The following is a 21,863-nucleotide window of genomic DNA, read 5'->3' as shown; positions in this document are numbered from 1 at the left end:
AATGGTGTCCAGCATGCTCTGTTATTATCCAGAGAGCATTAGGTAACAAGATGCACCATCATTTGCCACCCACTGTTCCTCTTTTAGGGGAGTGAGTCAGAAAGTCAGAGAGACAAACCTGGAAAAGCAGAAAATTGTGTTGTTAAAAATCCAGAAACCAAAATGCAGCAAAATGCTTTCGAGCATCAAAGCAAATAGCTGCTCTCCTGTAAGGTGTCTGTCTCGCTGCCAGCTCTGGTTAGGGCAAAATGATGTAATATTAGTGATTACTGTCTCTCATCAGAATCATATCATGATCATAAGACCACGTGGTGTTATCTGACACATTGGATGTCTAAATTTAAATTTCGGAGTTAAAAAAGCTAGTTACTCAAGTTTTTGTTTCTTCCATTCGAGCAGTTTGTACTCATCAAATTGCAACTTGGGTAAAATGCTTCTGACATCACATTAATTGGTTTAAATCTTATAAACGTTTGCCATATCACGCTTAGGGCTGCAACTAACGATTAATTATTGATTAATTTGTTCATTATTTCATCCATTAATCGATTAGCTGTTGTTTTTTTCCCTGTAATTACAGAATTGAATTATTTCTTTTATTAAAAAAGGATTCATTGTTGCAGCTCTAATCATGATTTGTAATCATATATTCATGTGCTCTGTTGCAGCCAGAACCAAAGTGGCGTCACTGTGGCAATATTGCTTAAAAAAACAGAGAGAACGGCAGGCATTTTTAGACAATCTCTGCAGGGAGACACTTGCAATGTTGCATTATGTTGTACATATGAAAAATGCAGAAAACAGATGAGTTACAAATGAAAAAGGGACCTACAAAGAGGAATACAAATCCTCACTTCGCTCTCCTCCACCCAGCTGGCCAATCACAGTGTAATGAGGGTGAACGGGATTTACGACCATCTGACATGCAGTTTGGACTAAGCATGAATCTTGTGTAACTTTGTCTTCATGCTGTTCTATGCTGGGAAGGTAGCGTACAGTGAATATGAGTTTCTAAGCTTAAAAAAACAAAAGCAGTGTGCTAAAAGAGGCTAGAAAGCAACAACAAGTTTCACCTTACACACAGGCATTTGGGTAATTTGTATGGCATTAATACCATTTCAATAATGGTTTCACTCACCATTTCAAAAATACAGAACATTTTATATTTCGTACTGACCGATCAGCCAGCTCGCTTCGGGCAAAAACCTCAATCCAACCTTTAGTCCTAATGATTAATTTACTGAGTCACAGCCATCAGGGTCCTCAGTGTTAAACTGACCTTGCTGCTAATAATAGCCGGAACAGTATCAGTCTCACTAGTCTATTGTTCCCCCCTTGCAAAACAAGAATCTAGTCTTTCCTCGGGCCCTGTGCGGCTCTCTGTCTGCCACACAGACCAGAAGAGATGATATCAGGTTGCTGGTTCAATCACTTTTTGTACTGTGCATGTGTGTGCGTGAGAGCCTTGCCCTGACCTCCAGACAGAGGTAGTCTGTCCTCTGGAGACCTAAAGATGGATGGATGGATGAGCCGAAAAAAAAAACAGGGTATGTTCAAACACCGGGTCCCGCAAACCGACTGAAAATGCAGCGTTTGGTGAAGTTGTTGAACTGTGGTAGGGCTGCGGGTCGGTTTATCTCGTGTGTGTGTGTGTGTGTGTGTGTGTGTGTGTGTGTGTGTGTGTGTGTGTGTGTGTGTGTGTGTGGACGAGAAGCAGACGCAGAGGAGAGCTGAATACAGAGACTTCACAGGCAGATTCCTCTGCTTGTTAGAAGAGTTTAATTTGATTTGATAAATCTGTCTCTGTTTGTCTCCTTTAGGCAGTTCTGTGCTGTACAGATTAACAAGACGGAGATCAAGCTTCTTCTGCCTCACAACAAGTTTACAGTCATCACATTATAATCACTGAGGTCAAAAGTTGACCCCAGTCAGGCATGTACTTGTTTAGTATTCAAATGGTTTAGATAGAGACCAGATATTAAAGCAAGACCTGCATTTATGGGGTTGCTTCTTTTTTTTTTATGGTACCAGTGAAACAATAAAACACAGTCCAGAAAATCATCATACTACCACAAGACATAGTTTTACACCCTTGGAGAGAGGTTTATCCTCAGTCTAACAACAGCATTGTGCTGAACACATTACAAACTCATCTACCATGGTTATGTATTCATGTGCGGGTCCCCAGTGTTTGAAATGAAAAAGTGCTGTCAACTGAATACAAGGAGACTTCCTTGCTATTTGGGAGTCATGGTTTTAAACTCTTGTGTCAGCAGTGTCCTTCAACAACACATATAACCCTCTGCAGCTGTTCTGTAGCAGACATTGACCACTGAGCGGTTTAAAGAATGAAGATTTTACTTAATAAAGAGATGTTCTTGAAAGTGACAGAGGAGGAAAGCCTACTTACTTATAAACATTCATTCATGGAGCTGCTCTAAACTGCCCTTTGAGTTTCTATGTCCACCTGCTGCCACTGTAGCACCGCGATCTGGACAAAATCTCCCCCTGCTAGATGGAGCTGTAATTCAGTTTTCTCAGGGGATTCTTCCTTTTCGGGCACTTGATCTCTGCTACATCATTATCTGACATCTATATTTGGACGTTTCTGCGTCTATTTTCAGCTTGCTCCCCAAGTGCCCCACGTGATTCATGTTGCATTCCTCATCTCCAGCTCAAAAAAGGTTGAAATCTGACAGGCTGCCGCTGGTAAATATAGACACAGTGATAAAAGATGTCTTAGGAGAGGTTGATTAGATAACATACAAATTGAATGGAGAAAATGGCCTTTAAAGTTACAGCAGAACTTAATAAATAAAAATTTAAAAAAAAGTTACAGCAGATGTGTAGTGAAGTATGCAGTGACGTCTGCTCATCTATGGTTTTTAAACAGCTGTCAGTTTGATGAATTGCATATTTACAAAAGTGTACCCCTCAGTTCAGGTCGAAAATATGAAAAGTGACGGGAGTCATGTACCATGACACCTGCCTGAGGAGTAACAGTAACATTTGAGGTATGTTCGCAGCTGAGTGGCGACAAATAGGCGAGAAGAGTTTGAGACGTGTTACTGCAGGTTCTGAATGCTGCTCGTCCACTTCGCACATGGAAAGCATCACCAACGGTGCCTACTTTGTGCTGCGTTGCACAATTGCTTAGTGCACTCCAGTTAATCTCTCTTTTGACATTGTTCGGCTGTTAATGGAGTTCATGAGATGCATGTGTTATGCGTGATGTATCACTGACCAACCAACCCGAATCCTTCACTTGTTTTCCAAACGTTGTCATTAGATCTGTTTAAAATGGATTTGTGTGTCTGTCTTTTCTGCAGGAGTGTCGTCCCGCGTCCCGGAGATCATGGCAGCCGGCACACACTCGCCTGGCGGGCCCAACGGCATAATCCGGAGTCAGTCCTTCGCAGGCTTCAGCACACTACAAGAACGACGCTCACGGTGAGTAGAGGTCTTCAAAACTGTTAATCGGTGATCAGATGGAGTTACTAATTTCTGACCAACAACTAGGATCACAGGGTCAACTAAAGAATTTATTATAAAACACTCCCTCAGATTGATGGAAATGTTATGGAGGGGGAAGTAACACTTCTATGAGACAATGTTTTTGCCCTTTTAAATTAAAATATTGATATGTTGGTTACACTGTGTCCTACATATAAACCTTTTCTTACACCCATCTATCTGAACTGAAATAAATCCCACAAAGCCTTTATGTGGTCATGACTTGGCATATTTAGCTCTGTGCTTGTTTGATAGAAATGAGAAAATCTCATCCGTTACTGTAACCAGGCTTCCATTCAAGCTTGACTCGCACAGACAGGAGGAATTTACTGACTCAATAATCTGGAGACAACCTTCATGACAATCAGCGAGCCACAGCAAGTCTCAAAATCCTGTAAAGGAACTGAATCCTTTCGGGGTGATCATCACTCTGTTACATAAGCACCCAGCGAACTCAGTTTCCTGATAATTTTCATTCTGACTGTGACAAGTTGGAGATCGATAAAGTCCTTGAGAGACTTTTATCTGTGTTCCTCCCTCTTTGACTCATCTCTGACGGCTCTCGTTCCATCAACACGAGACAAAGCCGGCTCACATCCCAGATATATCTCTTACAATCAGACTTTGGTGTATGACCAGCTCTCCTGGGCCTGCTGCTGCATCTATTTGAAGAAACTGTTCCCCTCTTTTCTCTCTGCTCAGACAGTGAATGGGGTAATTGTTGCAATGACGCGAGTGTGTGGGCGACTGACAGCGACAGATGAGTTGCCATTCTGATAATGAGCGAGGTGGAAAGCTGCAGCGATATGGCCTCTGAAGCCACTGGAGTGTGTCGGTGTCTGTGTGTGCAGGTTTGATGTTGTTTTTAAGCGAGGACTTTCCATGCTTGTGCCCATGTGTGTCTTTTATGTGCACTTACGCGTTCTTCAATGCTTCAGAGTTTGCCGTTTGTGTCCAAGGGTGTAAATTCACAATTATAAGCTTGTATGGAAATGTTTGTATGCATGCATATGTGTCCCTGTGTGTCCCTGCCAAAAAACCCCACTGCACCACAGCTTGCCTGACCCCAAGGCTACGCAGCGCTCTCATTCAATGTTGCCCTACATTTGTGGCAGCTTTAGCTTAACTTGTGCTGCTGCTGGCATGCAGCAAGACGTGGCACGTTCCAACTTGTCGAGCGCTGGAATTGGTTGTTGCGCTGTCCCTGAAATGACGCTAGGATAATTTCATCGAGATGAGGGAAATGTCATTTGTCAGCTAAATCCGTAATGGTTTTAAAAGCTTGAAACGTGCATGAGCAGGGAGGATGAGAGTGACTTAAAATGAATTAATGTGAGGAGAGAAAGACTTGTGGGGTGGCTTTACTGTCAGGAAAAATTTGGCTTTTTCTTTATTCAAACATAGAAATGAGGCTTAGTAATACTAAAATGATTGGACACGTCATTGAAAATGATTTGAACCAATATTAATAATGCATTAATGAATGAATATCTCTGGGTGTTATGATTGTTAGTTGGACAAAATCAGCATTTTGAGAATGTTATCTCAGGATGTTAGAAAATGTGATGCCAGTTTTGTGTGTTTTCTGATACATTACAGAGTTTATGATTATTCAAAGTGATCTAAAATGTCTTAGTAAAGAAAAATAATCATTGTTGAAGCCTTACTTGGACTGCATCATCTAGATATCTAGAAGGGATCAGTTTGTAGGTCCATCAGGGTGTCATACTTTGTCTTTTTCATATGCATTTGGATAAAATCTTCAAAAATGTGAATTTTTCACAATCTTATGGTGTTTTATTGTCCATATGATTATTTAATAGATCAAAAAACAAATCCAAAATGCAACAGACAATAAAAAGTTATTAGCTGCAGCCCACACATATGATGCCCTTTAAAGTAGTCAATGTTTTATATTTTACAAATATAAAAAGTGTTTAAATGTATAACATTTGGTGGCTTCACCCCTTCGAGTCAATCACCCAGTTGTTTGTCGACTACTGGAGGACTACAGAGGGAAGTGAGTGAAAAACACTTGAATGTCATTGATTGCTGGGAGCGTGATTGTCTCAGTTTGTGCTTTTGTAAGCTGACTGCAGCAGAAGATAATCGGTGGCCTTACACAGGTCAAACACAGACAGTGCGTGGGAGCTCGGGTTTGCATGTGTTCGCAGATATGTGTGCATACTTGGTATTTAGCACAACCCTGTAATTGATGAAGAGGTTCACCACTCAGGTTGTGTTGTGAGTTTGTGTGATTGGCTCCAAGAGTGTCTCGTTAATTCTGTGCATGTTTGACAGGTTTTTGGACGTGGTTTCTGAATAATATATAGGTTAAAAGTGTCAGTCCTGTATGATTGAGTTATTTTGGTGTGAAGATAGTCGACGAGCTCACTTCATCTGACAGATGAGATGAATTCATGCTGAGTCTGACCCAAGGCAAATCAAATTCAGACTGCTGTAAAATGAGACAGACCTCTCATATAACACTCTGCTTCTATAGGCTGCCAGTGACACCGCTGGCTATCTGAAAAACTGTGGAAATCCTGTGATATGTATTTGTGATGAGATGCAATGCTGCGTGAGTAACTCTGCATCTCTTACTCTGTTGTAGATGATCGAGTCTCAATGCTACTCCTTTCTCCACTTTGTGCTTCGAGATTGTTGAAAATGTTGTGAGGCACAAAATATTTTTTCCAGTTTAAAGAAGTCATCACACAGCAGACTGCGAATTGTCCTACACAGAGGTGGATAAACAAACTCTTTGTTGCACTTACTAATATATGTGTGTTTGTGGGCGTGTGTGCAGGTGTAACTCTTTCATGGGGAACTCTGCGGTGCAGAAGAAGCCTCAGTCCAAGCCCAAGAAGCCCCACCTGTCAGGCCACAAGGGGGGCAGCAGCTCCAGAGAGCCTCAGCCCAAAAGACTGGAGGAGGTTTACACCGCACTCAAACAAGGCCTGGAGTGAGTAATTCATGCACGGACGTTCACTGATTCAGTGGGAACACACTCAGAAACTCAGCAGTTATTAGAAAACAATTTCCCCTTCAATATACAGTATAAAATCTTCAAATGTTCCACAGTGACCTTTTTTAATTTTTTACTGTGGGTGAACAGTTTCTGTTAATAAATGTTAATAACCTGGTGCTTCAGTTTGTACGTTTACAGTTTGAGCCTGTTGATATTTCCTACAGAATGTAGTTACATACCGCCATAAATGTTTATCTACAAGTGTTGATATTGTAGCATTAATTCTTGTTATTTCCTTGGGGTGAGCTTACATTGCTGAATGCCTTTACTTGCAGCAGTTATGTTTTTAATCTCCCTCAGTGATTATTAGATTCAACAGCTAGTGCATTTGTTTAAAACCTGAAGTGTTTTCCTTTTTTACACTGTAGTGAGTATCTGGAAGTCCATCAAACAGAGCTGGACAAACTGATGTCTCTGATGAAGGACATGAAAAGGAACTCTCGCCTGGTGAGAAATGACTGCATGAACTTACATTCCAGCTGTAGTTTGTGCTGCGCTCACATCTCTTTCTTACAAATGCGCTCATGTTCATGACCTGTGAGCATTCATTGGACAACTTAAGATGGAAGTATGATTGAATTACTGAATGCTATTTCTATGCCATATAAATTACAGTATATTGAGGTTTGATATGACAGAAATGTGGTGCAACTTCTGCCTTAGAGATCTTGGATGTTCTTCATTTAGCTTGGATTTATCTCAAAGAGCGCCGAGAGGATTTTACAAAGTAAAGCACAAAGTAAACAAGTAGTAACTGCTGTAGAAATAGTCAAATCAAAATAAATATTGGCTGTATTAATATGTGTACTTACCTTGTGTCTCAGACATATCTTTATATGAAAGCAGTAAGAGATTTTCAACCGTCAAATCTCTGCTGGTTTCTTATCACTTAAATGATCATATAATATCATATAACATCATGATTTCAAACATGGAAAATACTTTTAATGTGTTGCAATACACACACAGACACACTCGCGTATTGTACACACACAGAGTCAAGACTGGAAAAACGGTCTAATCTGATCTTTTTTTGATGACAGACAACTGCAGCCTGCTTTGCATTATGTAAGCAGCCTCAGCTGTGCTCCTTATAGTAACCATGTGTGTGTGTGTGTGTGTGTGTGTGTGTGTGTGTGTGTGTGTGTGTGTGTGTGTGTTTTTTTCTCTCCAGGGAGTGCTGTACGATCTTGACAAGGTGAGTTGATGGAGAGGAGGGTCGACTGTAGCAAGCACTCCCAAGTTTGGTGTGTCGAGTGAATCTTTGATGTATGAAAGAGAAAGGAAGAACAGAGTGGAGAAATAAGGGGAGTAATAAAGGAAGATGAAAGGGAGAGAAATAAGTGATAGGACATGAAGAGATAATGAGATGCTGTATATCTATATGATTAAATGATCTTTATATAGAACCAATGTGCAGTATTTTCTAGACATTTTGTCAATCTGTGGTGTACTTTTAATGATCACAAATGTCACTTTTATGATATTCAAACTGTACCTCATTATATCCTGTGGTACAGACATACAAATCATTATTTCTATATCCGTGAGCCATCTGTAGCCACATACTCGTGACCACAAGTTAATTCTTGTGCTGTGTCTGTTTTTTTCTGCAGCAAATCAAAACAATTGAAAGGTACATGAGACGTCTGGAGTTTCACATCAGCAAGGTAAGCACTGCTGTGTGTTCGGAATATTTTTCAATGATAATTAGTCAATCTACACCAGAGAAATTGTTTGAGCCTGAAGTACTGAGTTGTGAGTGGGACCTGGAAAGACATTCATTAAGAGCTGTTGAACATTTCAGGTCTCAATACCTTTTTTTTTTCTCACAATCACTCAAACTATAATGCTGGTGCATATGTCTGCCTCTTTTAAAGTAATACTCTCATGTCGCTAAGGTCAATACTGTCTGGTGAAGCCATCAGTAAGTTGGGTTATGGTGCTTTTGAATCAGAGGAACTTTTTTTCAAAGAACTGCTGGAGGAAGTACCCACTTCTTTTGTATCCGCACTGCAGGAACTGAGGATGATTGTAATTCATAGTGACGCAAGTACGGGGTTCGGTCCAGACATAAGTTTGTGTTGATTTGTTGAACACATTAGCCAATGCAGCATTGGCAGCCTAGCTTGGTATTCAGACCTAAATACACTGTGTAAATATATAGGGCCAGGTACACTCCATAGGGAATCATTTGCAATTTTTGCGTCCTGCCGGGAGTAGGCCGCGGGTTAATTTTGAAATTATTGGAAGAGTTTTAACCGATCAATATGCGCCTAAACTTGTCAAAACTCTACCACCGCTGCATCTACATTTAGAAGAAAAAGAAAAAAAACACTCAACTTCAACATCATCGCACTTCACCGACACTGGTTCGTGATTGGTTGGCCCTTTGGAGTAAATAGCTGAGCGAATGTTAATGCAAACAGGATGTCCAGACTATAATCACAGTGATTATAGTCACTAAGTCATAAGACTGGACTTGTAATGAATAGTCTGGTGGTGCCAGACTACTGGCTACTGCCATTTAAAAAAAAAAAAAAAACTTATAAACAACAGCTCCTAATGTTGGCCTTAAAATACTGAACAAATCACAGACGAATGACTCGTTGTTGTTGTGTGCCATGCTGAAGAGACGTTGCTCTACCAACCGCTGGCCAGCTTACATCACTTCAGCATTGCAATTGGTGGTAGGAATGCAAACAAAAAAAAACCTCAAAGATATGTAGTTTTGTCAGGGGAGCTACCCACTGGGTATTTCAGGAGTCCCTTAAACTGCTTGGTCTGAAAATGGCCTTTGTTACTTTTTGCACGGAGCCTGGGGTGGCTGTGTCCCCCGTTTCCAGCCTTCATGCTAAACTGAACTAAGCTATCTGTCTCTCACCAAGAAAACCGAGTACATTTACCAAAAAGACAAACTTGTCGACTCTTGTTCCGATAAACTACAGTGTCAATATTAGTTTGTAGAATTGCCTCTCTCCCTGGCGGTTTGAGTTTCAGAGTGAAGCTGCAGTATCCGTCCACACTTTTTGCTGCTAAGTTAGCTTGCCATTCATGCTCTTCTCTGATTCATGTGCTGATAAGGGACATTTCCAGCTGTTTTAATAGTTGAGGCAAAAACGTCCCCACTGGGATTGCCAGGTAGGGATATTTTTTTTTTCCTATACCCTCTTTTGTAGTGTCCTCACAGGTTGCCAGTTGGGGACATATTTCCCCTACAAGGTTGCAGGGCTCAACGACCTCCTCTTTTGTCGTCCTGTAATGGTCTCCCTCACTCGGCTTCAAATCAGACGTGACAGCAGGCAATCAGAACACACACGCCCAAACAACAGCGCAGCTCCAAAGGTAACCATGGTTACCCGCAGAAGGAGCCTTTGAAGTCCTGAGGGGCTCGAGGGAACCCTCTATTGGGTGACGTTAACCCTTTGTGCTCACCTACATCCCGACAGACAATAATAAAAAAAAACTTCACCTTTAGACCTTTTGTCCAAAAACAGACATTTGTAAACTACACCACAACACACAAAGAGGCCGTCCTTGGACAGACATGTGCTGCCCAAGTGTTTCTGAAAGGTTAAGGCCAACAGTCAATCTGGGTCAGGGCAGTTAGCAGACAACAGTGAGGAGCAATTTAAGGTCCTTAAAGATGAAAAATAAATTGCGGAAATTCAGGAAATGCATCTGCAGCTTGCTCCACTTTGACTTTGATAACAAAGAAAAAACAGTCGATGCTTGTTCAGTCTTGTGAGGTTGTCACAGGACGCTGTAAAACAAACACGCACTTGAGGCCTTTCTACTTCACAGCCAATATTATTTAGAAGCTCTTTGGGCTCAGTACCAAAATAGATCTGAATGCACTAGTAAATATTTGAAATGTTGAAGGAGCGTCTGATTTATCTTGCCAGGCCGGTAAAAAGCCTCAAAAGTGGAAGCGTAACTGAAAAGACAAATCGAGCACTCGCTGTTTTTTTTAGTTTTTTTTTTATTCTAAATATAAATACCTGCTCCTTTGCTAAACCCTGTCTGTTCATTGACTCTCTGACTTTGTGTGGGTTATAGGTTGGGGATGAAATAGTTTATATAAAGTTTCATGGCTTTTGTTTTGAGAAAAGGACTTCACAAATGTTTTGTATTTATTTGAAATTTGATTGAAATTATTCTCTCCTTCTGTCCAACAAGCAAATTTTCTCAAATGTAAAGTGCCCTGCTCAGAGTGCCTCAGTATGAATATTGGTCTGGAGATAATGTTGTGAGGGATGTGTCTATCTAGTATTATCAGCCAAGTCTACAAGCTGTAGGAAAGGCCAAAAGAGGAAGTACATGTTTTATAGCAGGCAGGTGGTGCTGAGCAGCCTGCGAAGAAGAGTAGGAAGATTATGACCTTTTATGTTTTCTCCATTTGTACGAACAGACGAGTACTTCAGCAATAAAAGTTGCTGCATCAGTAGAGCAATATACAGACAAGTGGAGCAATGAACTCCTGAGTGGAGAGCACCGAGACGACCTGCGCGTTAGATGATCACTCGGTTATTATATATTTTAGTGTCTTACACACGTGTCCATGATTGATGATTAAATGTGTAAACACATCATTATTTGTCAAATACAGTATTAAAACAATCAAAAGCTGCACATGCACTTTACCTCATCTTAGAAAAGAAAACATAAAAAAAAAACGTTCAGTGTTTCAGCAGCTGCAAGCCACAGTAAGCGTGGACGTGTTTGTCAGCATTTGTGCTCAGGCTCAGGCGTGTCTCTTTGTGCAGGACAGCTGCCGTAAGGGATGACTTAACAATCATCTATCAGCAAGTTGTTAGTTTGTGACTCACATCAGCCCGCTCTTTTGTTCCCGTGCTGCCTGCAGATGTCTGAGCAGTAATTGGCACACATGGAGGACGCAGGTGGCACAATACAACCCCTATGATGTCCTGCATGGGATAGGGTCTGGTGTGTGTGTGTGTGTGTGTGTGTGTGTGTGTGTGTGTGTGTGTGTGTGTGTGTGTGTGTGTGTGTGTGTGTGTGTGTGTGTGTGTGTGTGTGTGTGCGTGCGCGCGCGTGCGTGCGTGTGTCTGTGTGTCCGTCTGTCTGTCTGTCTGTGTCTGTGCGCTGGCCGCGAGTATCAGCAGGGCATCATTAAAGAGATGAGTGACAGAGATTGAAGGTGAGGAGAGAGCGGCTGTCAGGCGCCTCCTCCTCCCTTGAGAGAGAGAGATTGTGGATGTTAACCAGGTGCCAAATTCAATCCGAGACGAGTGTGAATACTCTGCATGTGATTATTTTTAATATACGGCATTTTCTGCTTTCCCCTCTTCCCTTAAATGCTAATCTTGCCACACACACACACACACACACACGCATACACAGTTCCCCAGAGAGGGGATTGTGTGTTTGATGCTGTTTGGTGTGGCCCGCCTGTTTTAATCTGCTTATAATCACTCGCCCCCTGGCAGAAAGTGTGCGTGTGCGTGTGCGTGTGCGTGTGTGTGTGCACCATTATCCTACAATCCAGGATAATGACCATATCTTAAGAGGATTGCTGCCATATCCTAAGGATTCCCTGTTCACAGTTTAAAGTCATACATACAATAGATCCAGAGACAATCCTTTAAAACTCCCAGAGACACTTCATAAAAACCTGACTGCACTGTTGCCAAACTACCAACCAAACACCAGCATTCATTATTTTTTACAGGGATTATATTGACATGGGTTTAAAAATACAAAAAAAGGAGCTAAAATGGATATTTCAACCTCAATAAATGCAAACACAATATTATCCTCAACCTGGGCATAATTGATTCCTCAATAAAGATTTTTCCATAATTCCCCACTTGGTCTCTGAGCCATGCACGTTTTTGCCATGCCAATGAGCTGTAATTGATACAGTCCAAAAAAGGACTTCATTTCAAATACATTTCCATTTAATATCGCTGAACAACTGGTAAGAGTTAATTAAGATGGTTCAGGTGGTTTTAATGGATGTTAAAACAGATGTTATCTTTGTATTGAAAATACCCTTCAAATCAGCACATTGGTGTTATATTTTGTGCTGTTAACTAAGGTAGAAATTACTGTAGGAAAATCTTATATATTTAGAAGGTTATTGGTATAAAATTGTAGATTTTTGTAGTGTGGCAACGAAAGATTTTTTTCATAACGACGGAATCTGCTGGTTATTTTCTTGATCTATCAATTGGTCTATAAAATGTCAAAATATACTCGTTGTAAAAAATGTGGCAAGGTGTCAGGTTGTCCAAATAAGAGTCTAAATCCCCAAAACATTTAATTTATTGTCATTTACAACAAAGAAAACCTGCCAGTACTTACATTTAAAGACCTTTTTTGGCCAATTCGCCTTTTCAACATGACTTAAACAATTATTAAATTATTGTAATTTTTGCTTGTTATTGTTTCACCTATATTCTTTTGTTTGTTGATGTTACACTGTGGTGTGTTCGCTCCATCTGAACAAGTTCTTCATTAATACAACACCCGGAAAGACAAAGCAGAGAAAAGATTAAATGCACAATCAGCAATCTCTCCATAAGAGATGCATACATGACATTTACATGCCTGTCTGTTTTCATCGGTAGTGCTTCTTCTTTTGCCTTGCTGTCGGACGTTCATAAGTGTGTGTTACTGAGACTATTTTACCCATCTTGCCACAGTTGAGGTTTCTGTCTTCTTTGTTTGTGTTTTTCCTTTCATGTTTCTTTTGTTTCTAGGGTGAAATGTGCTCGAGGCGCAGCAATATGCTGATGGCCACCCTCTGGAGTGGAGCTTGGCTGACCTTCAAAAGGACATTTCCTTGAAGGCAGTGAGAGGCTATTGTAATTGGGGACAAAATTCAGCTTCATTAGCTGATAACGATATGATTACTGATAGCCTGAGAACAACGATGGCTATTCATCAACCCCGGTTTGTGAAGGCCCAATTTCGTTAGAGAGGCAATTTCCTGGAAATGGGTAACTCATTGTAGTTGTCTGCTCATTTATTTGAGTACAATAATATAGTATGTCTCGATTTAATAAGTGCAAAAGTTAATTTGGGTGAATAGGTGTTTCTTTTGACTTCAGCTTGGCTCCTCACATGGTCAGAAATGTAGCCCGGTGCTCCTGTTTCCCCCCCCCCCTTGTATTGTAAACAAAAAACTGGTGATTGTTGGCTCTGAACCACCTCCATTACAATCAGAGCTGAGAAAAACAGTTGAGGTTGGATGTTGTTTTATAGCTGGCTCAGCTCAGCTCAGCTGCTGCAGCTGCGCCACATGCACCACATACCACAGACAGGCATATGGGCTGGGTCCTGGTCAGGGGTGGGGAGTGCTGAGGACTGGTATGTTTGAGGTGGTGGGTGTGTGTTTGTATGTACACTGTTTGTCAAAATAAGTTATAACGTCCTCAGACTGGATTATCCTTCGTCTAGAACAGAAACATCCCACAGAAAACCACTCTCACTTTTTACTCTAAATCCTCATTTGCCTGCCCACCACAGCATAAACACGCTCTTCATACACATGTCCACATGTCCACTCAAAGTCTGCTATCACAAACATGCGGCCGGTGTTCAGCTCAGGCTCAAAAACACACAAACAAACATTCAGAGAAGCTGTTAGGACGACAAGGGCCAGAATGGCCCATTTTCTCCTGCTTCTCCCTAATGAGTGCCATAAAGAGCGTGCGGCATCAATATTTCAGTGCTCTCGTCAGGCAGGCGGCAATATTTCCTTTTGATGAGGCTCATCAGAGGTGTTTTGTTTTGCCTGGCCGCCACTCAGATCATATCTGACTTTAAGAAAAAACTAAAATTAAACAGACAGGATAACAATAAATCTCGACTGCTGGATAGAAGTGAGTCATCTTTGAGTGACTCAGTGATATTGAAATGTCTTAAAGTTTCTTTGTGCTTTCAAGTGTTAAGAAGAGACAATGGAGGCTTAGTTTGATTATAGAGTTTATCATTTCAACTCAGTTTTGTTTCGTAATGAATTCTGCCTATTTTAAGCCTTTTTTTCCCCAAACATTTGACTTTCAACCAAGTACGTGGCACAAACTAACTATGAAAAGGAAGAGACAGATACTGATAACCTAATGCTCTTTAAGTGAAACATGCCAGGGAGTTATGATAACGTAAAGCGCTTTTGTAATTAAAGTGTTTAACAATAAAAAATTAAAAAAACTGAGTAAAACGAATAGATATTGAAAAGATAATGTGATAACACAAAAAAAACACAAAAGTGATTGCTATGTTAAATATTTTCTGTTCAAAGAATAAAAAAAACAAAGTGGAACCATATTAAGAAACCAGCACAGACTTCATATATTCCTTCAAATAGATTTTTGTTTGTCATGAAGTTATGTTAATAACTTACTTCGAAATTGTATAAAATATAAAAAAATGATAACATGAAAAGGCAAAGAAAAAAAATACTTTTAGAGCATCATCTTGTCTTCATTTGGATTCATTTAAAAATCTCTGACATTTTAGCCCGCAGTGAGATGTCGATGGAGTTGTTCCCTCTCCCTGTAGGTTTGGGTTAGATCGGGCTGTGTGCTGCAAACTGAAGCCAGGCAGACATTTCTAAATGAGCTCTAAACCCCGTCTGTTGTTGCCGCGCTATGGGAGGGTCCCATTGGTGTCGCAGACTGGGACGACGCAGGCGTCTGCCACTGGAGGCTACAGTTACACTGATACATACCAGCTGTATCTCTGCAGGACTCTTTTCTCCTCATTTAATCTGTTGGCTGTCATGTCATTCATGATGGCTATATTCCTGTCTGTACCTGTAAGTGTAGCCTTGTCACGAGAATGTGTAATCTGTCATTGAGACCATCTTGCCATCAAATTCACAAGTATTTCATTCTCAATAGTGCCTGTGTGCTCTTGTTGAAAACAATAAAAAAAAAAAAGTAACATAAAAGCAGCATCATTGCTGAGTTACTGCACAAGCCTAAAGCTGTGTTTGGCAGCCTTGAATGAAACCCAGCGAGGTGGGAACACATCCAGAATAATTCAGATGGCAGTTGGAAGTTTTGGGGAGTTTGCTTCCTGCCCAGGGATGTTTTGATGTAATTTATAGAGGGCTCCAAACTTCAAAGACTCGCTTCATTTCATTACTGCTGAAGTTTCTCTCTTGTGTGTGTATGCACTAATGAACCTGTAAGTTTGCGTGTGTGTGTGAATGCATGCTTGTCCTTGTGGCACACTGAGTAAAGATGAAGGAACGTTGCGTATGTGTGTTTTCAGGTGGATGAGCTGTATGAGGCCTTCTGCATCCAGAGCCGTCTGAGGGAAGGTGCAAGCCGGATGAAGCAGGCCTTCTCCTCCTCTCCCTCCACGAAAGGCACCAAAGAGAGCATTGCAGAGGTCAACCGCCGGTACAAGGAGTACACTGAGGTACTCGCACACCACCTGGCATGGCTGGACACTCTCAGGGCCTGATTTACTAAGATCTCAAATAAATGGACACACACACCTGTACTTTGTGAGGGCTGTTTGTGTAATCAGTGTTATCTTTTTCTGTCCTCCAGAACATGAGCACGTTTGAAAGCGAACTGGAGAACCTGCTCGGGGAGTTTCATATCAAAATGAAAGGTGGGATTAGAAATATTGAAATGATATTATGTTTGAAATAAGATGCATTCATTCACTAATGTTTACAACACAATTGTTTTAGTCATCATCATATTACTCAATAGTATCATGTATTTGGAGTATGTCAACACTAGGTTTTCCAGATCATGAACCAAGTGGGAATATTTGAATTTTATGACAGAAAACTCGCAGCCTTGATCCCAACAATGAATATGTATTTTAAAGCCAGTGTGCTGACGTAAGAAACTGAGTCATTGAGCAATAACTCATCCTGAATAAGAAAGTCAGCTGTAAGGCTGACCCGCATCATAACAGTGTCATCTTTCCTTCCCTCTTTTGCTCTATGAATAATAATAATAATAAAAACAATTAAAGAATTATTTTCTTTGACAGGTTTGGCAGGATTTGCTAGACTCTGTCCTGGAGACCAATATGAGGCAAGTTATTTTCCTTTTCCCTGCACCTAACAATCATCTTGACTTGAGAAATGTGAAATTTCACCCAGTTTAGTTGAGATTTATCAGCATTAGAACAGAAGCACAATCTAGTCTTTCAGTTATAGGTAGTTAGAGTAATGTTTTTTAAAGTGACACTGTGGGGTTGCTCAGCTTTTTGGGAGCTTTGTAGTGAGTTTCAGTTTATTGTATAGCTGTCGGTCGGCTGCAGCAGGCAACTGTTAAAATCTCAGAAAATCCACTGTACATTACTTGCTCAGCACCAAACAGCAGACGGACACAGTTAGCGCTTAGCTGATGAACATAGTAGAACATTTACAGAAAAAAATAAATGCTCAGGTGTTGGTAGAGAATGAAAACGGCGCTTAATAATATGAATACTTGTTGTTTCCTTTAGATCTTCATGCGGTACGGGCGCCAGCGGTGGAAGTTGAAGGGGAGGATTGAAGTGAACTCCAGACAAAGCTGGGATGGAGATGAGATGGTGTTCATGCCCCTCATCACCGACCTTATCAACATCAAGGTACTGTGGAAATCCTTATAACCTTGTGTCAAAATAGTGCTGCGGTTCGAAGTATCTTTTTTCCTTAACCGGTGTTTGGGTCCAATCAGGTGACGGAGCTGAAGGGTTTGGCCACGCACATGCTAGTGGGCAGCGTCATCTGTGAGACCAAGGAGCTGTTTACTGCCATGCCTCAGGTGGTGGCTGTGGACGTCAACGATCTGGGGACCATCAAACTCAACCTGGAGGTTACGTGGTAGTAAGTAGACACAAGATTTTTTTTTCTTTTTTTTCTTTTTTTTTTAGGAACAACTGGAGTGTCACTAAAACCCAACCAGAATATTCATGGCTGGCTATTTTAAGGTACAAAATTAGGTGCAGCCAGGTAGTGGCTGTCTTTTCACCTGTAGAATGTCCTCACTCCTTCACATTTGACTTGTTTATTTGTATTTGTTCAGTGATATTTCAGCAGGTTGAGTATTTTATTTTCAAAACATGCAACAGATAAACACATTAGTGGTATCACTGCTGGGTATTAGGGTTGTGGGATACAGTCTATAACTATTTTTTATCCTTGTACAGTCTATTACCGGACTGGTCTTGTGTTTGGTTGCCAAAACACCCACAACTGTTGTTGGTGTCACGGCTTTAAATCCAGCGTCTGCGTGACTTGTGGTTTCCTGCCATCTAGTGGAGAAACATCATCTTTATACGTTAAGGCACTTAAATAAGAAAATAAATTGTGTTGATCTACAGCAACACTGAATTAGTGTATTTACTTACGCAGTGGGTTGGCATAGGAAGGTAGAGCAATCATATTAAGTGCCTCGTTTTCATTCCCCCATCCAGTCCCTTCGATGTCGAGGACCTGACTCTGTCGTCTGGCAACGTGAGCAAAGCCACAGCTCTGCAGAGACGGGTGTCAGTGTACAGCCAGGGCACACCGGAGACCCCCACATTCCAGGACACGTCCTTCTTTGTGAGTCCGACACACACTCCTCCTGTAGCTTCATTGGTGTGGAGGGACATGGTGATTCTTGTGTTGCTTTTAAGTTGTTAGCAGTGATCCTTACACACTAACCACAGCACTGTCTGCACTGTACTGTAAGGAAATTTTTTTCTGTTGATGCATCATGCTTATGTAAGCAATGCCAGCGCTAACCCTCACCCATTTCCCTGCTCTTCTTTGCATCTCCACATTATAACACTTTACCCACACTCTGTCTCACCTGACACGCTCATCCATCCCTCCTGTATGTCACTCTCCTGCCCTCACTCGAATACCCAACCCCTTGTCCCACTTGCCTGCGTGCATTGTGTAAAGAAGTGGCAGCCATATCCCGTGGAGCGCCAGCGCCTCTCCTTCCTGCAAATGCTCCGAGACACCCTGCTAGAGAAGCTAAGGCGCAGTCGCTCGTTTGGTGACCTGGCCTCACTCCGGCCAAGGCCCAAATCCAGTCTGGAGGTCTATGTGAGTGTGTTGTGGCCCCTTGACCCTCCTAACCTTGACTCTGTGTGCCCCCCCTACCTCACTGACGTGACGGGGATGTACTCCTCTGCTGGTGTGGACACACTTGGGTTTGTCCAGTCCCCTTCTGTGGGCTGTAGAACGCCATGTGTGGCTGTTTGCATGTTTATTTGCATGACATGCTATAAGCCGTCTGTATTCTTGTTGTTTTCTGTGTGATTCTATCTTAAAAAGATCAGGGGATAAGAATTTAGAGAGGAAAGAGGAGCTAGAGTGGATGTTTTAAGTATATCTGCTATCTCTTTTTCCAGAGGAGCTTTCCCTTGTACTTTTCTGTCTTTCATTCACTGATTTCAAGCTCTAAGTCGTCCATCTTTTTTTTTGTTACATTTATTTACTTTTCTGTCTCTCCTTTCAGTCCACTTTGCCCGATGATGTCTTTGAAAATGGCGGCTGCGGCATGGCAGAGTGCAAGCGTCTGTCCTTCACCTTCTCTGACACCTCTGGATCTACGCCGAGCCCCAGCCCCGCCCTGAGCTCCTACTCCCCGGGCCAGTCCAACCCTGAGATCACAGTCACTCCTCCAGAATCAGAACCATTACCCACACAAATCATCCCAACAAGGGAGGACTCCATCGCAGAGGAGCATTTAGTGGAGGAAGAGGAGGAGGAGGAGGAGGAGTACGAAGAGGATGGGGAGACGGGTAGCAGAGGAAGCAGGGGTAGCAGAGGAAGCAGGGGTAGCAGGACCAGTCCCAGCCTCGCCAGTGATGAAGGCGAGGCTGCAGAAGACTCAGAGTGGGAGCGCACAGAGTCCCAACGTAATTCTAGCTCCAACTGTGGTTCAGCTGCCCCGTCCTTATGCTCTGACGGACACCTATCTACTGTGGCTCCCGAGGACGTTTTCCTGGATCATGCTGACGAGTTGAAACCTGTGGAGCTGGATACAGAGGAGGCGGGCAGCCTGACCAGGCAGCTTGTGAAGAGGCTGACGTCTTCAGACATTGTGTTGCCCGGTGGGAGTTCTACGGAGGGTGGAGGAAGTCTGAGCTGGGCCGGAGAGGGGAGCAGGGCTTTCCTAGAGAGTAGCCTGGAGGAGGCCATCCACAGCTTGCTGATGAGACTGGAGTCACTGACTCACCGCTGCAGAGAGCTACAAGACCTGGAGCAGGAAGTGATGCGACTGGAGGACCTGCTCAAGGTAAACTAAGTGCCCCTTCTTTTACATATGTAGAATATCTCAGTTTATCTTAAGTTCTTACCCTGCTTGAACAAATTTCAACTCGTCGGAGGGGATGTTTACAAACAAACTATATTTGTTACTTTGTTTCTTACTCAAAATAACTACATATTTTACATGCTTCCCAAATTCTGCCCCTTGTAATGCACCACTTACCTTGATTACTTGATTAAAAAAAAAAAAAAAAAAAAAAAAAAAACTCCGCATAATCATAAAAAAAAAAAACCCTGACTACAGGATAGTATAAAATATATTTTTAACAGTGTTGTGAATTCAGCTGTTGTGGCAATTGCAAAGTTAGACCTATATTTTTAAGGAAACAAACAACGCTTAGTAACATCTATTGGACTCAGTAGTGTACCTACGCTGTAGTAATTCAAGTCATTGTTGGAGTTACCCCAAACACACGGCCTTTGTGTCATCTGTCCAGTCGAGATTAAGACTATTGTGTGTTCTTAAATGAATGCCACTGTGCCAGTTGCCTAAAGATCACCCACACATACTGGCCATAAATTTGAATTTCAATGGGTTTGTTTTTTTCTGTTTGCATTCCTATCATCCTTTTTTTTCACAGTGCCGTCTCCCGGGTCACAGGAGTCGATCATCCAGCCTCAGTCTGACAGTGGAGAGTGCCCTGGAGAGTTTTGACTTCCTCAACACCTCTGACTTTGATGATGAGGATACCGGAGACGACAATGCCATCTCCAACATTCCACAACAGAGGTCTCCACTTTTTGATGCAGATGGAGAGAGAATAGGGTGAGTTCTTACAAAAAGCACTGTCAGAACTTTTGATATTTTGTTTCAAGTCAATTGATGCACTATTTGTCTATTAAAGCTATTTTTTGTTAGTTATATGCAAGTATGAAGGATTTAATTCTTACACAATAGAACTGCATTTCATTTCACTGTAGCAAATTGCTGAGCTTTGGCAGAATATATACATTTATACTTCTACTTAACGGTTTAATGAGACAGAATCTCCACTTAAATAGTGCAGTAGTTCAGTGTGTGTTACTGCTGCCACTCTGTGGTGACTCTTGGTATGAACCGTCTCAGGGCCCAGCATCCAGAAGCCAGAGGACACCTGAGTGAGGCCCTGACAGAGGACACAGGGGTAGGCAACAGCGTGGCGGGAAGCCCCCTGCCTCTTACCACGGGAAATGAGAACCTGGACGTGGCCATTGTCATCCACCTCCAGTACTGTAATCATCTCATACAGGTAGAGCTCCTTCTGTTAATATATTAGCTTGGAGTCTGGATATTATGAATGAAGTTCACGTTCACCAAGTTTGTTAAATACACCAACAGCTACTTTCTGCCACTTTATTTATAGCATCTCAAGTGCCTTTGTTTCTTCATTTTATGGCAGTTATTAACCAGCGGGGTAGGTTTGTGGCAGCGTCGCAGTCTGCTCCTCAAACTCTCCGGACAGACCCAGCTTTTGGAAGAGCTAGCGGAGATCAGTGTGGACAGACTTGGAGCGATTACGTCTGCTGCTGATGGTGGGTACCAACATTGTTTTATGAAGCAATAATTTATTTATCTTATCATTGCCATACACAAAAGAGTTTCTGGTTTGTAGCATCTGACCTGATGCTCTGTCCCTCAGTTCTCCCGAGCCTCGCAGAGCGCCCCCAGCTGATGACTCTGTGGTCAGAGTGCAGCGGCTCTGCAGGACTTTTCCACACCACACTGGACAGAGTGTTCAAACACATGAACCAGCGCTACACAGCAGTGCTGCAGGAGAGACACCCACACAGCGCTGACACAGGTTGGCTCATCCCTCTTTTCTCTCTCCAAACAAGCCACGGGTTATACTTAAAATTTCATCTTTTTGTTGGCAACACAGTCCTATTTCTGTGTTTTTTAATTACCGCTGGGTTTCAGCTAATGCACTTATTTGGTTTGTAAATCAGTATCGGTTTTAAATATGTCCCTGAGGGAAAATTAGATCACCACTGTTGCAGAGAATATAATGTGAAAATTCAAACAGAATAGCTGATGTTAGGAGAGACTACATGAAATGGACGGTGACAATACAGGTTTACAATAATTAT

The 21,863-nt window shown here is 41.9% G+C and overlaps 1 protein-coding gene across 6 annotated transcripts in view; it reads left to right on the top strand.

Moving 5' to 3' along the window:
* The window catches only part of ripor2 (RHO family interacting cell polarization regulator 2), a 62,050-nt gene that overhangs the window by 35,262 nt on the left and 4,925 nt on the right, over nucleotides 1-21,863 (top strand). For 5 of the 6 annotated variants that reach the window (XM_069175889.1, XM_069175887.1, XM_069175888.1 and 2 more), the window contains exons 2-18: nucleotides 3,330-3,450; nucleotides 6,323-6,478; nucleotides 6,913-6,991; nucleotides 7,719-7,742; nucleotides 8,161-8,214; nucleotides 15,791-15,940; nucleotides 16,075-16,138; nucleotides 16,532-16,575; nucleotides 16,991-17,116; nucleotides 17,206-17,354; nucleotides 17,945-18,074; nucleotides 18,420-18,566; nucleotides 18,982-19,764; nucleotides 20,378-20,562; nucleotides 20,863-21,025; nucleotides 21,176-21,308; nucleotides 21,416-21,577. In XM_069175889.1, the coding sequence (XP_069031990.1) occupies nucleotides 3,330-3,450; nucleotides 6,323-6,478; nucleotides 6,913-6,991; nucleotides 7,719-7,742; nucleotides 8,161-8,214; nucleotides 15,791-15,940; nucleotides 16,075-16,138; nucleotides 16,532-16,575; nucleotides 16,991-17,116; nucleotides 17,206-17,354; nucleotides 17,945-18,074; nucleotides 18,420-18,566; nucleotides 18,982-19,764; nucleotides 20,378-20,562; nucleotides 20,863-21,025; nucleotides 21,176-21,308; nucleotides 21,416-21,577 (2,670 nt within the window). The remainder of the gene's footprint in view (nucleotides 1-3,329; nucleotides 3,451-6,322; nucleotides 6,479-6,912; nucleotides 6,992-7,718; nucleotides 7,743-8,160; nucleotides 8,215-15,790; nucleotides 15,941-16,074; nucleotides 16,139-16,531; nucleotides 16,576-16,990; nucleotides 17,117-17,205; nucleotides 17,355-17,944; nucleotides 18,075-18,419; nucleotides 18,567-18,981; nucleotides 19,765-20,377; nucleotides 20,563-20,862; nucleotides 21,026-21,175; nucleotides 21,309-21,415; nucleotides 21,578-21,863) is intronic. The other variant, XM_069175891.1, reaches the window with a different exon arrangement.

This window comes from Embiotoca jacksoni, unplaced genomic scaffold (assembly GCF_022577435.1).
Source record: "Embiotoca jacksoni isolate LCO1_2020_lvr unplaced genomic scaffold, fEmbJac1.0.p SCAF_7, whole genome shotgun sequence".
Classification (NCBI taxonomy): Eukaryota; Metazoa; Chordata; class Actinopteri; family Embiotocidae; genus Embiotoca; species Embiotoca jacksoni.
The sequence above is the reverse complement of the archived record's forward strand: the minus strand, read 5'-3'. Positions and strand labels throughout refer to the sequence as shown.